The 12,430-nt window shown below is 39.0% G+C and overlaps 1 protein-coding gene across 3 annotated transcripts in view; it reads right to left on the reverse strand.

Annotated features, from left to right (window-relative positions):
* The window catches only part of LOC132806698 (probable E3 ubiquitin-protein ligase HERC1), a 343,050-nt gene that overhangs the window by 251,365 nt on the left and 79,255 nt on the right, over positions 1–12,430 (reverse strand). For all 3 annotated transcript variants that reach the window (XM_060821274.1, XM_060821268.1, XM_060821283.1), the window contains 5 exons: positions 6,113–6,247; positions 3,488–3,653; positions 2,159–2,284; positions 993–1,202; positions 750–902 (listed from right to left, as the gene is read on the reverse strand). In XM_060821274.1, the coding sequence (XP_060677257.1) occupies positions 750–902; positions 993–1,202; positions 2,159–2,284; positions 3,488–3,653; positions 6,113–6,247 (790 nt within the window). The remainder of the gene's footprint in view (positions 1–749; positions 903–992; positions 1,203–2,158; positions 2,285–3,487; positions 3,654–6,112; positions 6,248–12,430) is intronic.

Consider the following 12,430-nt stretch of genomic DNA (forward strand, 5'->3'; position numbering starts at 1 on the left):
ATAATATCAGGGTGACCAGAACTGGGGACAGTATTCCAGAGGAGGCCTCACGAATGTCCAATATAACTTTAACATGACTTTCCAACTCCTATGCTTAAAGTACTTTGAAATTTGCAGATAGTTAACATATGTCAGGAAGGGCAAGGATCCAAAATTGACTTCTGGTGAACTCAACTGCAAACATTTTCCAGCCTGAAGAAGATTTATTAACCAATAAAATAAAACCAAAATACTGCAGATGCTGAAAATCTGAAATAAAAAAAGAAAATGCTGGAGAAACCTATCAGTAGAGAGAAATAGCTGAAGTGGCATCAGACAATGTTAACTGCTTTGCTCTCTGCAGATGGTGTCAGACCCACTGATTTTCTCCACCATTTTCTTTTTTTATATCTATTAACTACTGATCTGTTTTGTGATTTTCAGTTAATTTTGTGTCTATGTTGTCAAACTATTCTGTGAACTATAACTTTGCTCACAAATCTGATTTATTGCACTGTATCAAATATCCTTTGGAAGTCCACGTACATATTATCAAATTTATTGTTTTGATTAATCCTCTCTGCTACCTCCTCAAAATACTCCAGCAAATTTATTAGACATTTTTTCTTAACAAAAAAACCATACAGGCTCTCCTTATTCACCCAAAATGTCCACATGAGTATTAATTTTGTCCTGAATTGTTCTCACTTTAAAACAGTGTAATTGAACACGAGTTGCTAAATTACATTCTGCTTTCTAACTGACATTACCTTAGCAGTAGAATGTGAGTAACAGTGAGCCAGCAAATGTTTATGCAATGCAGAGAGCAGCTGACGGACATGGGAGGGTGGTCCACTTTCTGTGGGTGTTGTATTACTTTGCTGCTTATCACTGTTCTTCTCCAACTCACCAAAAGCACGTTCCTTTTAAGACAGGCAATCAGAAACATTATAGCAACAGTTCAAAGAAAAATATCAATTTCTCATTCAAAAAGGAAACTCTGAAAATCTTACAGTGTAAAAACCGATGTTCCTTAAAAGAGTTTTCAAAAGTATTTCTGCTAAGTGGAAGTTGTCAATAATCCCTGAATTGGATGAGTCCTGATCAGGGAAGAAGCTTTGTGAGAAACCTTCGGTTATGTCAGTAGGTGAGCTATAACCCAGCAGGGATGCGATGTGGGACTGGTCCTGTAGGCTCGTCAGTATTATATCCAATTGCATTCTCTATTTAAAAGAATGACAAGTTAACTACAGTTCAGTTCATGTTAATTTCACAGATATACCAAGCTAATTAAAGCTAAATGTGTATATTTCAAGTTAATGTATACCTAACATTTGAAATACTTGAAACAATCAAACAATTGGAGAAAAGTTAGGTACCTAATATTATGCTGCACAGTAATTACAGCAAACATTATTTCAGTTCAGTTAGTAATAATAATAATAGCAAAACAACACTAAAGTTTCAGTTCTGAAATAATCAACTCATAATTAGTACAGATCTAGTTCCGAAATTTCAGCACCATTGGGATTGAGGCTGACCATGCTGGATTTTGGATCTTCTGAAATTTTGAATTACCCACGCCTGGGTTAGGCAGCTTTATATCATGAGAATAGAAGGGATTGAAATTCGTATAATACAGCAGTCAGAAATTGTTTTTTGGGTCCACAGAGTTTTTCTTGAAATCATCTCAAAAGTTACTTTATCTTTTCTCAGAGGCTTCTTTTCTGTTCTCAAAAATTCATTTATTGGAATCGTGGAATCTCTACAGTGTGGAATCAGGCCATTTGGTCCATAGAATCCACACCAACCCTCCAAAGAGCATCCCACCTAGATCTAATTAGTGTAACACTGCATTCTCCACAACTAGCCCATCTAACCTCCACAGATGCAAGCTTGTCACCTGAGCAACCAAAAGTGCATTTGTCCTATTTCAGAAGTCTTGCATTATCCTGAAGTAAATGTAATACTTAAATATTAAAGTGGACAAATATGAAATTTTATGCATTGTTCTAATTTTATACCATAGTAATTAAACCATAATTTAGAAAAAATGTTCAGATGTGAGAAGATAGGATGAAAAATGGTAAAAGATTTCTTCATTTATATTATGCTGTTCTTCAAGTCAACATTCATGAGATTTGAATTGTTTTGAAACCTGCAGATACCCAACACTTACTTGTCCTTTTGATAAACTTTCCCATCTCTCTGGGCCTTGAGGTAGCAGATTATGTAGAAGTTCAGTACGTTCCCTGAGTGGAGGCAACAATAAAGACGCACCAACTGAAAGTGTTTCATTGACTGCCTGTGGGACACAATAAGTACAGTATTTACAACTTATCATGTAATGGCAGTAAAAATAAACTAAATGTAATGTTTCATTTCTCTGAAAACAAAATTCATTGTAAAATCACAGCATATTTAATAGACAATAGGTGCAGGAGTAGGCCATTCTGCCCTTCGAGCCAGCACCACCATTCATTATGATCATGGTTGATCATCCTCAATCAGTATCCTATTCCTGTCGTATCCCCATAACCCTTGATTCCACTATCCTGAAGAGCTCTCTTTCTTGAAAGTATCCAGAGACATGGCCTCCACAGCCTTCTGGGGCCGAGCATTCCATACACCCACCACTCTCTGGGTGAAGAAGTTTCTCCTCAACTCTGTTCTAAGTGGCCTACCCCTAATTTTTAAACGGTGTCCTCTGGTTCGGGAATTACACAAATTGCATATTCTTAGTAATATTGCATTTCTCATTAAGATTAAGATACGGGACCATAAGTATAAAGTAACCTCTTCTTACAGATCTCCAAAATTTTCAACCACCTCCAATATCCATCCAATTCTTACTAAATACTTTTGATGCTAACTGTAAATACAGAAGCAATGTCCAGTATAGTTCATTCAATGCAGACTTTGCATTTTGCTTGAACAAATTATTTAAACAGTTTGTACAGCATCTTCTCTGTACTTGCTAACAGAAACAGCAGAACCCTCCAAATCTTTGCAAAAGAATGACTGAAGCAAAATTATACCTGAAGTAAGTCAGAAAATTTACACAAATCTGATACAAAGTTATACAAGGGGTCTCCTGCAATTCGTAAAACTAAAGATGGTCAGGTAGCTTACTTCCATTGACAATGCCTTCTAGATACTAGACCTTAAATGACAGCAAAGTGGATAATTGAATCATTATTGAATCTTGAATTTTCTGGCAACATTTTGACAATTACACAAATTTCACCTCGGGCTCCAGCATTGCTTCATTGACATTAGAGGGAGAAAATGCTGCATGATCACAGCAATAATCTATGTGCATTACACTCACGCAGCAGAGAGCTCATCTCCACTCTCAAGTCATAAAGTAAGGCGGCCTGCTTGTCAATCTTATCATGAAGTAAAATCATGCCAGTTTCCATAACTCTCAATAGCATATTAAAACATTCACAGATATATGGAATCACTGGGGCAGCTACTGATAATACTAAATGAACTTTTCACCTACCTCTTCAATAGAATTTGGAACATCTGAATCTATTAGTCGAAAAAGCAAGTTCCTTAGTGGTCTACCCTGTTGCCCGAGAACAGCAGCTCCAGTACCTCCAGCTTGAGCCAGCGAAAGATGAGTGGAAAGTAATTTCAAACAAAGATACACAAAATTATGATGTTCCCTGTTAAAAGCAGAAGTACAAACTTATTGATGTGGCTGATATAATTTTGAAATACAAGGAATGACGGGTTCCAACAATCTACATAACATCTTCAACTAAACAAATAAAAGATATCTTAAGTATACATCATTATCTATTAATCTTTCTATAAGTGTTATTAGATGAATTTACTCTAACAAAAAATAATAGGTTGTAGTCTTATCATCAATCCTTAAAGCTCACGTATAGATAGGGACTTAGAGAAGCAAAAGACAGAAGATGCTACTGACTTAACCTGCCTCCTTAATATACGAAAAAAAACTTTCCTGATTAAAAAACAGCGACCCACACAATTCAGCAAAATCATGCAAGGCACAACGAGAAAAACAATCACTTGAACTATACACAAAATTTTATCGAAGGAGTAGAGCGAAACGCAAATGAGTGCAGCTCCAACAATACTTAAGAAGCTTGACACTACCTGGGACCAGGTAGCCCGCTTGCTTGGTACTACATCCACAAGCATCTACACTGATGCTCAGTAGCTGCAGTGTGGACTATCTACAACATGTCCTGAAGAAATTCACCAAAGATTCTTAGACAGCACCTTCCAAACCCATGACCACTTCATTCTAGAAGGACAAGGGCAGCAGATACATGGGAACACCAACACCTTCAAGATCCCCTCCAAGCCATTCACAACACTGATTTGGAAACATATTGCCAATACTTCATCGATGCTGGGTCAAAATCCTGGAATTCCCTCTCTAATGGCATTGTGGATCAACCAACAGCATATGGACTGCAAAGGTTCAAGGCTGCAGCTAACCACCACTTTTTCAATGGCAAGTAGGAATGGGCAATAAAATGCTGGCCAGCCAGAGATGTCCATATCCTATGAGTTAATTAAAAAACTGCATTCAAATGCAGACAGTAGATATGTCAGGAAGTCCTAATTTGTTCTTACTCATACATACTAGAAAATAACCAAGGCTAAACCTTAAAATAGAGGAGCTGGAAAAATACTTCGATTACTATGTGCTTTGAGTACATCCAAGCATCTACGTGTGAATTAATAAATAATTACAGACTAAAAAGGGTATTTAAAAGCACTAATAACTATAGAGTTATATGACAAGCCAGCTATAATGGAGTTGGATATGAGGTTTGGAGAGGAATAGCAATTTAATATTTTTGTGTTAACATTTTAAGAGGAGTGATGTGGGGTGGGGAGAAAAGGTAGAGCATTAAAATAACAATCACAAAAACAAAAGATTAGGATATTCTAACAAAATTTCAGCAAATGGAATCAAGATGGATAGAGTTAACAAATAGGAATGAAAATGGTATAAATTTTGCTGTACATTAGCAGCCCAAACACAAGTTAGGCCAGAGAAGAAGTGACAGGAACAAGGCAGAAGTAAGGTTAGAAATTCTGCCACAAGTATTGCAGATCTTGTCTTCCTAATCAAAAGAAACAAAATGTTGTGGAAGCTGGAAATCAGAAACAAAAATAGAAATTGCTGGAAAAAACTCAGTCTGGCAGCGTCTGTGGAGAGAAAGCAGAGTTGATGTTTCGGGTCCAGAGATCCTTCTTCTGAACTCCAGAAGAGTCCCTGTCTTCCCAGCGCTTGTCCATAATTAAGGAGCACTTGCCTGGATATGACCAGCTCCAACAACACACAAGAAACTTAGCACTATCCAGCACGAAGTAGGCCACTTGATTAGGACTACACTTTCACTCCATTTACCACTGATGGCAGCAACGTGCATCATCTACAGGATGTACTGCAGAACCTGACCAAGCTTCCTGTGAAAGCACCTTCCAAGACCTTTATCACCAACTGCACAGGAAAACCCCCACTTGTAAGTTTCCCTTGAAGGCAAATATCATTCTGATTTAGAACTTTCATTGTTCCCTCAGTGTTAATGGGTCAAATCCTACAACTCCCTTCCTAACAGCACTGTGAGTGTTTCTGCACTCCTGTGCAGCAAAGGCTGAAGCAGGTAGCTCACCACTGCATCCCCACAGCAATTAAAGGTGAGAAATAAATTTTGGCCTTGCCAGAAACACACACATTCTGTGACTGAAAGTAAAAACAAAGTGAGAGGTTTTATCAAACACAGTTCAGGGTGAAACTATTGTAAGTGCTCAAAATAAGAACGCTAAACAAAAATGGAAGTTGCTAGAAAAGCTCAGCAGGTCTGACAGCATCTGTGAAGAAATTTCAAAGTTAACATTTAACATGTTCTGAGGAAGAGTCATAGGACTCGAAACGTTAACTTTCAGTTCTCTTCACAGATGTTGCCAGACTGGCTGAGATTTTCCAGCAACTTCCTTTTTTGGTTTCCGATTTACAGCATTCGCAGTTCTTTTGGTTTTTAAAATAATAATGCTGTTCAGAATACAACCAAGATTGTTTCCCAGGTCAATATGTTTACACTGTTCAAAAGACATATGCAAAAATATTTTCCATTACCTTTGAGAAAAGAAAGGCTGTGGAGGTACCTCATTGTTAATTCCATCACAGTACCTATCCAAAAATGTTCGCAAATAACTAAACGTACTTTCTTCCAGATCAACGCAGAAAGGTCTGTGCCAGGCGACCAGTTGCCTAAAGAATAAGATAAGCAAAATACGAGCAATATTTACAATAAAATACGAACTCTTCGGAATATTAATGGTGAAAGTCAAAGTACAAATGTTAAAACGTTTCGATGCTGGCTCTTAATAAACCAACCTAAATTTTAAAGTTATGGTAAAGCTCTTGCAAAGTTTACAGCAGGTATCCAAGTTACTCGGTTTGTAAATACTAGATTTGTTTTGTGATTAGCTTATGTCTCTACTTATGTCACTACTGGAAAATAAGGGAAACCTTTACATAACCCACAGTACTGAAAATGTGTTGCTGGAAAAGCGCAGCAGGTCAGGCAGCATCCAAGCAGCAGGAGAATCAACGTTTCGGGCATGAGCGCTTCTCATAACCCACAGTACGTCATATAACAAAAATACTCTTATATGTAATTAAACTTTATTGAAATAAACCTGCTAAAATCTATCCACAACTTTCAAAAATATCTTAAACCATTCTACAATGTTATTCAACAATAATGGCATCCTCAATTAACTGACTAATGTATTCCCTGAAAGTTAGAGAGTCATAGAGATGTACAGCATGGAACCAGACCCTTCTAGAATCCCGACAGCGTGGAAACAGGACATTCAGCCCATTAAATCCACATTGACTCTCCAAAGAGCATCCTATCCAATACCCACACCCCTACCCGATCCTTATTAGCCTGCATCTCCCATGGCTAACCCACCTAAGCCTACACATCCCTGGACACTATGGGCAATTTAGCCTGGCCAATCCACCTAATCTGCACATCTTTGGTTTATATGAGGAAACTGGAACATCTGGAGGAAACCATTGCAGACACAGGGACAACGTGCAAACTCCACAAAGACACACGACCAAGCAGGAGTAGCACTGGGTCCCTGGAGCTATGAGGCAGCAGTGCTAACCACTGAGCCACTGTGCCAATGAACGATGTAAAGATAATGCCCTGCAAGTCATAACTAAGTCATTACTTTCCAAATCTGAAAAAAATGGTTAAGTAATTAAGTGCAATTTGGTGCAGCTAGGTATTGGTTGGTGAGCTTTAGTTGTTGGATTGGGTAAAAGTCTTGGATAAGTCTTTTTGGCTGCTCCCATAAGAATTGAGGATTCAGAGTAAGGAAGATCTGTAAAATGATCCCAACTTTGGGATTTGTTGAATTTAGAACAATTGATGAGAACAACAGGAGAATAACAAGTCATATAGGAAGATTAAGGGAGACATGTTGCTGAGATCCACATGTGGTAATGCTGAGCCCATTAAATCCACATTGACTCTCCAAAGAGCATCCTATCCAATACCCACACCCCTACCTGATCCTTATTAGCCTGCATCTCCCTTAGCCTGCTGAGCGATCAATATTCTTACCGGATGCCCAAAACATACTATCCACCAGCACTAAGACCTCACATGCTAATGAACATAGTAATTTAAAAAAAAGCAAATAATGAGAAGAGATTCCTATAATATATTGAGTTTGCAACTTTACAGTGCATTGCTGAAACCAAAGGGCTGAATTTAATGCAGGCAGATATATGATCAAGCAGAGTTAGCATGGCTTCATGAAAGGGAAACTATGCCTGACAAATTTACTAGAATTCCTTGAGGAGGCTAACAAGCAGGAGAGATAAAGGGGGAGAATGGATGTAATATATTAAAAGACATTGATAATGTAGCACAGATTAAGGTACTTAAGACAAGATGATGTTGGGAGGTAGAATATTAGCATGGATAGAGATTTGGCTAACTAATCGAAGACAGAGTTGACATGGAGAGGGGAGCATTTTCAGGGTAGCAACTTGTAATTAAGAGTGTGATACAGGGATCAATGCTGGGGTTACAATTATACTACTGAGTTGAATGAGGCAAGTGAATATACTATAGCCAAGTTGCAGATAACAAAACTAAGTGGGAAGGTGATTGGCGAGGATGACACAAAGATTCTGCAGAGGCATATAGACAGTTTAAGTGAGTGAACAAAACACTTGCCAAATGGAATGTAATGTCAGAAAATGTGAGGTTTTTCATTTTAACAGAAAATGTGACAGGGGCTGAATAGTTTCTAAATGCAGAAAGCTACAGAACTGAGGCATTTGGGAGGCTTCATCCATGAACCACAAAAAGCTAGCACCCAAGTTCATCAGATGAGGGTAAATGGAATGTTGGTCTTTATTTCAAAGGGAATAGATTTGGGAGGGTTTGTTGAAAACATACAAAATTGTGGTCAGACCACAGCTGTAATACTTTAAACACTTTTCATCTCCTTATCTAAGGAAAGATGTACTTAGAGGCAGAAAGGGGAAGGCTAAGTAGGCTGATACTAGGTCTGGAGGGATTGTCCGATGAGTGGTTGAGTAGGTTGGTCATATATTCATTGGAAGGTAGAAGACTGGGATGCAACCTTACTGAATTATTCAAGATTCTCAGTGGGCTTGACAGGGTAGATACAGAAAGGGTGTTCCTCTTGTGGGAAAGTTGAAGACCAGAGGATAAAATCGCAGAATAAGGAGTTACACATTTAGCTAGAGATGAGGAGGAATTTCATTCCTCAGAGGGTAAGTAATTTGTGGAACTCTTTACTGCAGAGTGCTGTCAAGGCTGGGTCATTTAGTATATTTGAGATAGATGGTCAAATTTTTAATCAGGGAATCAAGGATTTTATGAAAAAGGCAGGAAAATGGAGTGAAGGATCAAAATGTTGCTGAATAGTACAGCAGACTTGGTGGGATGAATAGTCTCCTTCTGCTCCTACATCATATGGTCACAGAGTACAGAAAGGCATCTTTGACTTAGAGTCTGGACTGCCAAAACTATACTAAATCTAGTTGAATTTTCCAGCACTAAGCCCAGAGCGTTAAATGTTATGACATTTCAAGTGCTCACCCAAGTACTTTTCAAAGGTTGAGAAGTTATCTGCCTCAACTGCCCTTGCAGGAAGTACATTCCATACCATGGCCATTTGTGCGAAATATATCAAATGCACTCTAAACCTCCTGCCTTTCAACTTAAAGATGCGCCCTCTTGCCATTGACAATTCAACTAAAGGGAGCAACTGTTTTCTATCCATCCTGTCCCACTCCCAAAATCTCATAAACCTTTATCAGTTTCCTCCTCAACATTCCCTGCTCTAAAGAAAGCCACACAAGCTTATCCAGTTTCTCTTTCTGGCTAAAATACTCCAAGTCAGGCAACTTCTTGTTGAATCTCCTTTGCTCCCCCTCCAGTGCAATCACACCTTCTTATGATGCAGTGACCAGAACTGCACACAGTACTTCAGTTGTGTGCCCTCATTCCTGAAGAAGGACTTATGCCCGAAACATCAATTCTCCTGCTCTTTGGATGCTGCGTGACCTGTTGCGCTTTTCCAGCAACACATTTTCAGCTCTGATCCCCAGCATCTGCAGTCCTCACTTTCTCCTTTCAGTTGTGGCCAAGCCAAAGTTCTGTACAGCTCCAACATAACCTCCTTGCTCTTATTATTTATGCCTTGATTGATAAAGAATGTGCCCTTTATGCCTTCTTCACTACCCTATTAACCTGCCCTGCCTGCTTCAGGGATCTGTGGACAAGCACCAGAAGATCCCTCTGATCTCAGAGCTACTTTGTGTCCTGCCATTCGTTGAATACTGTCTTCTTCTGTCACTCCTTCCAAAGTGCATCATCTCTCAGTTATCAGGATTAAATTCCATCTGCCAGTGATCTGCCTATCTGACCAACCCACTTTATCTTCTGTACCAAAGACCTTCTCCCTTCACATCAACCACCTGTCAATCTTTGTGTTATTCTGTGATGTCCCCACATTCTCATCTATATCATTTATGAATGTCACAAACAATAAGTGGGTTAGCACTGATTCTTGTGCTACGCTACTTATTACCAGTCTCAGATCACACAAACAGCCTTCCACCATCACCTTCTGTCTCCTGCCACAAACCAATTTTGAATCAACTTACCAAGTTTCTCTGTGCTTTTATCTTGTCTATTAGTCTCCCAAGTGGGGCCTCGAAGGCCATTCTGAAATCCACATAAACTAAATCAATTACACTATCCTCAGCTATACACTTGGTCACCATCTCAAAACATTCACCAGATTTGTTCGGCATGATCTCCCTTAGACAAAGCAAAAATGACTTCCCCTGATCAAACCTTGCTTCTCGAAATGGGGATTAATTTTCTCTTTCAGAATTTTCTACAATAGCTTCCCTACCACTGGCCTATAATTCCATGCTTCTCTCTTCCCAAATTCTGTCCTTCCATCCTCCTTCTCAAAGAGAAGACAGATATGAAGCACGAACAGTCTACCAATGTACTCTGCCACCACTCAGAATATCCCCTCGGTCCCTAACAGGTCCTATTCTTTCCCTGTTTATTGTCTTCTTTTGATAGGATTATCCCTAATCTTGCCCATTTTAATTTACATGCCCCCACTTTGCTCCACCAATTGAGTCAGGAGTTTTTCCTTGCACTTTCTGCACTCCATTACAGCCTCAAATGCTGTGCCTCCTTGTACCCGTTATATGTTTCTCTTTTGCTTTTCTTCCGGTACTGAAGAGTCCTCAACATCAAGGGTTCACTAGTTCAAAGTTTGTGAGAAGATTTGTAGCTCGGGTGCTCGTTGTTGTGGTTCTGTTGCAAGAAAAACTCCCAGCTCGGCGAACAGAACCACAACAACAAGCACCCAAGCTACAAATGCAAGAAAAACTCCCACCTCGGCGAACAGAGCCACAACAAGGGTTCACTAGGCTGATTTCCCTGACATTTCACCCTAAAAGGGGACATATTCAGCCTATACTCTCTCCAGTACCTCCAGAACACAGCACTTACATACTGTGCCCTGTCTACTCTGGCAAGATCCCCTTGTATTAACACAATCTGCCTTCCTCCAATCCAAGACCCTTTTTTGCAGACCATCATAAAACATATGGTGCTGTGAGCACTATCACTAAAATGCTCCTTACTGCCACCTCAAACAACTATCTGGCTTTGTGCCCCAGAAGTAGGTCCAGCACTGAACCAATCCTCTAGGACCTTCTATATGCTGATATAAAAAGCTCTCCTGATTACATGTCCAGAAATCCACTAAACCCTTTAAACTATGATTATTCCAATTAATAATGAGGTAGTTGAAACCTCCAAATCTAATTATACACGCCTCAGTGAACTGACTACTTATTTATTCCTTATTTTTTAAAAAGATATTTTTATTAGAAATTTAATATTTTGACAGATTTACAAAAATAAAAACAGAACTTTCAAGCACAAACATTAATATAAAAATAGATCTTAAATATATAATCATCGAAATTCAAAGGAATGATACTAAAGAAGAAAGAAAAACAATGAAACTCAGTTAACTACTAATCTAATCCACAATTATCCAGAGTGTATAGTTGAGTCACTTACATCCTTCAAATAAGAGAAAATGTTCTCTAATACACTCATAACAGTATAATAAAAAGGAAACTATTTCCAAACAATAAGAACAAAAAAAAATAAAACATGTTTGAATGGAGATCCTCCCCCTTGTTCTCAGGGGGCCTTACTTCCTTTCTAAAGGTCCACCATATCCTCTCCCAAACAGTGTCCCACCCTTGACCCGGGCGCTCCTTAATAGGATTTAGATATAATACCGAGCTAGAGTTAACAGTGAGCGCCCCACCCCCACCCCTCCCCACCCATACCTGAGTATATCTGATAGCATCAATGCCACGTACAAACACACATAACTATAAAATTACAACTCCAACAAATTACAGTTAAGTATAATAACATAAAATAGCAAGGGAAAACAACCCTGCTCCCAGAAGCAAAAGTAAAGTAGAGTAAAGTATCCACTTCTTCCCACGGAGTGTGGAAGAGGCAAGCCAACATAAATTGTCTCTTACGATTTATTTAAACGAGTCTAAAAGTTCCTTAGCCTCTTCTGGTGATCTAAAATTATACTCGGATCCTTCATGGTTAAAGCATAACGTCGCTGGGTAGCGTAAGGTGTATTGAATATTTAAGTTCCTTAGACATTTCTTCACCTCATCAAACGCCTTCCTCCTTCGTGCCAAAGCCGGGGAGAAGTCCTGAAATAACATAATCTTGGATCCTTCATGGATCATGGCTTTAGGATCCTTTCCAAGATTTCTGGAGGCATCCAGGAGTATCTGCCTCTCCCTATAACTCTGCAGCCG

The sequence above is a fragment of the Hemiscyllium ocellatum genome, chromosome 1 (assembly GCF_020745735.1).
Source record: "Hemiscyllium ocellatum isolate sHemOce1 chromosome 1, sHemOce1.pat.X.cur, whole genome shotgun sequence".
Classification (NCBI taxonomy): domain Eukaryota; kingdom Metazoa; phylum Chordata; class Chondrichthyes; order Orectolobiformes; family Hemiscylliidae; genus Hemiscyllium; species Hemiscyllium ocellatum.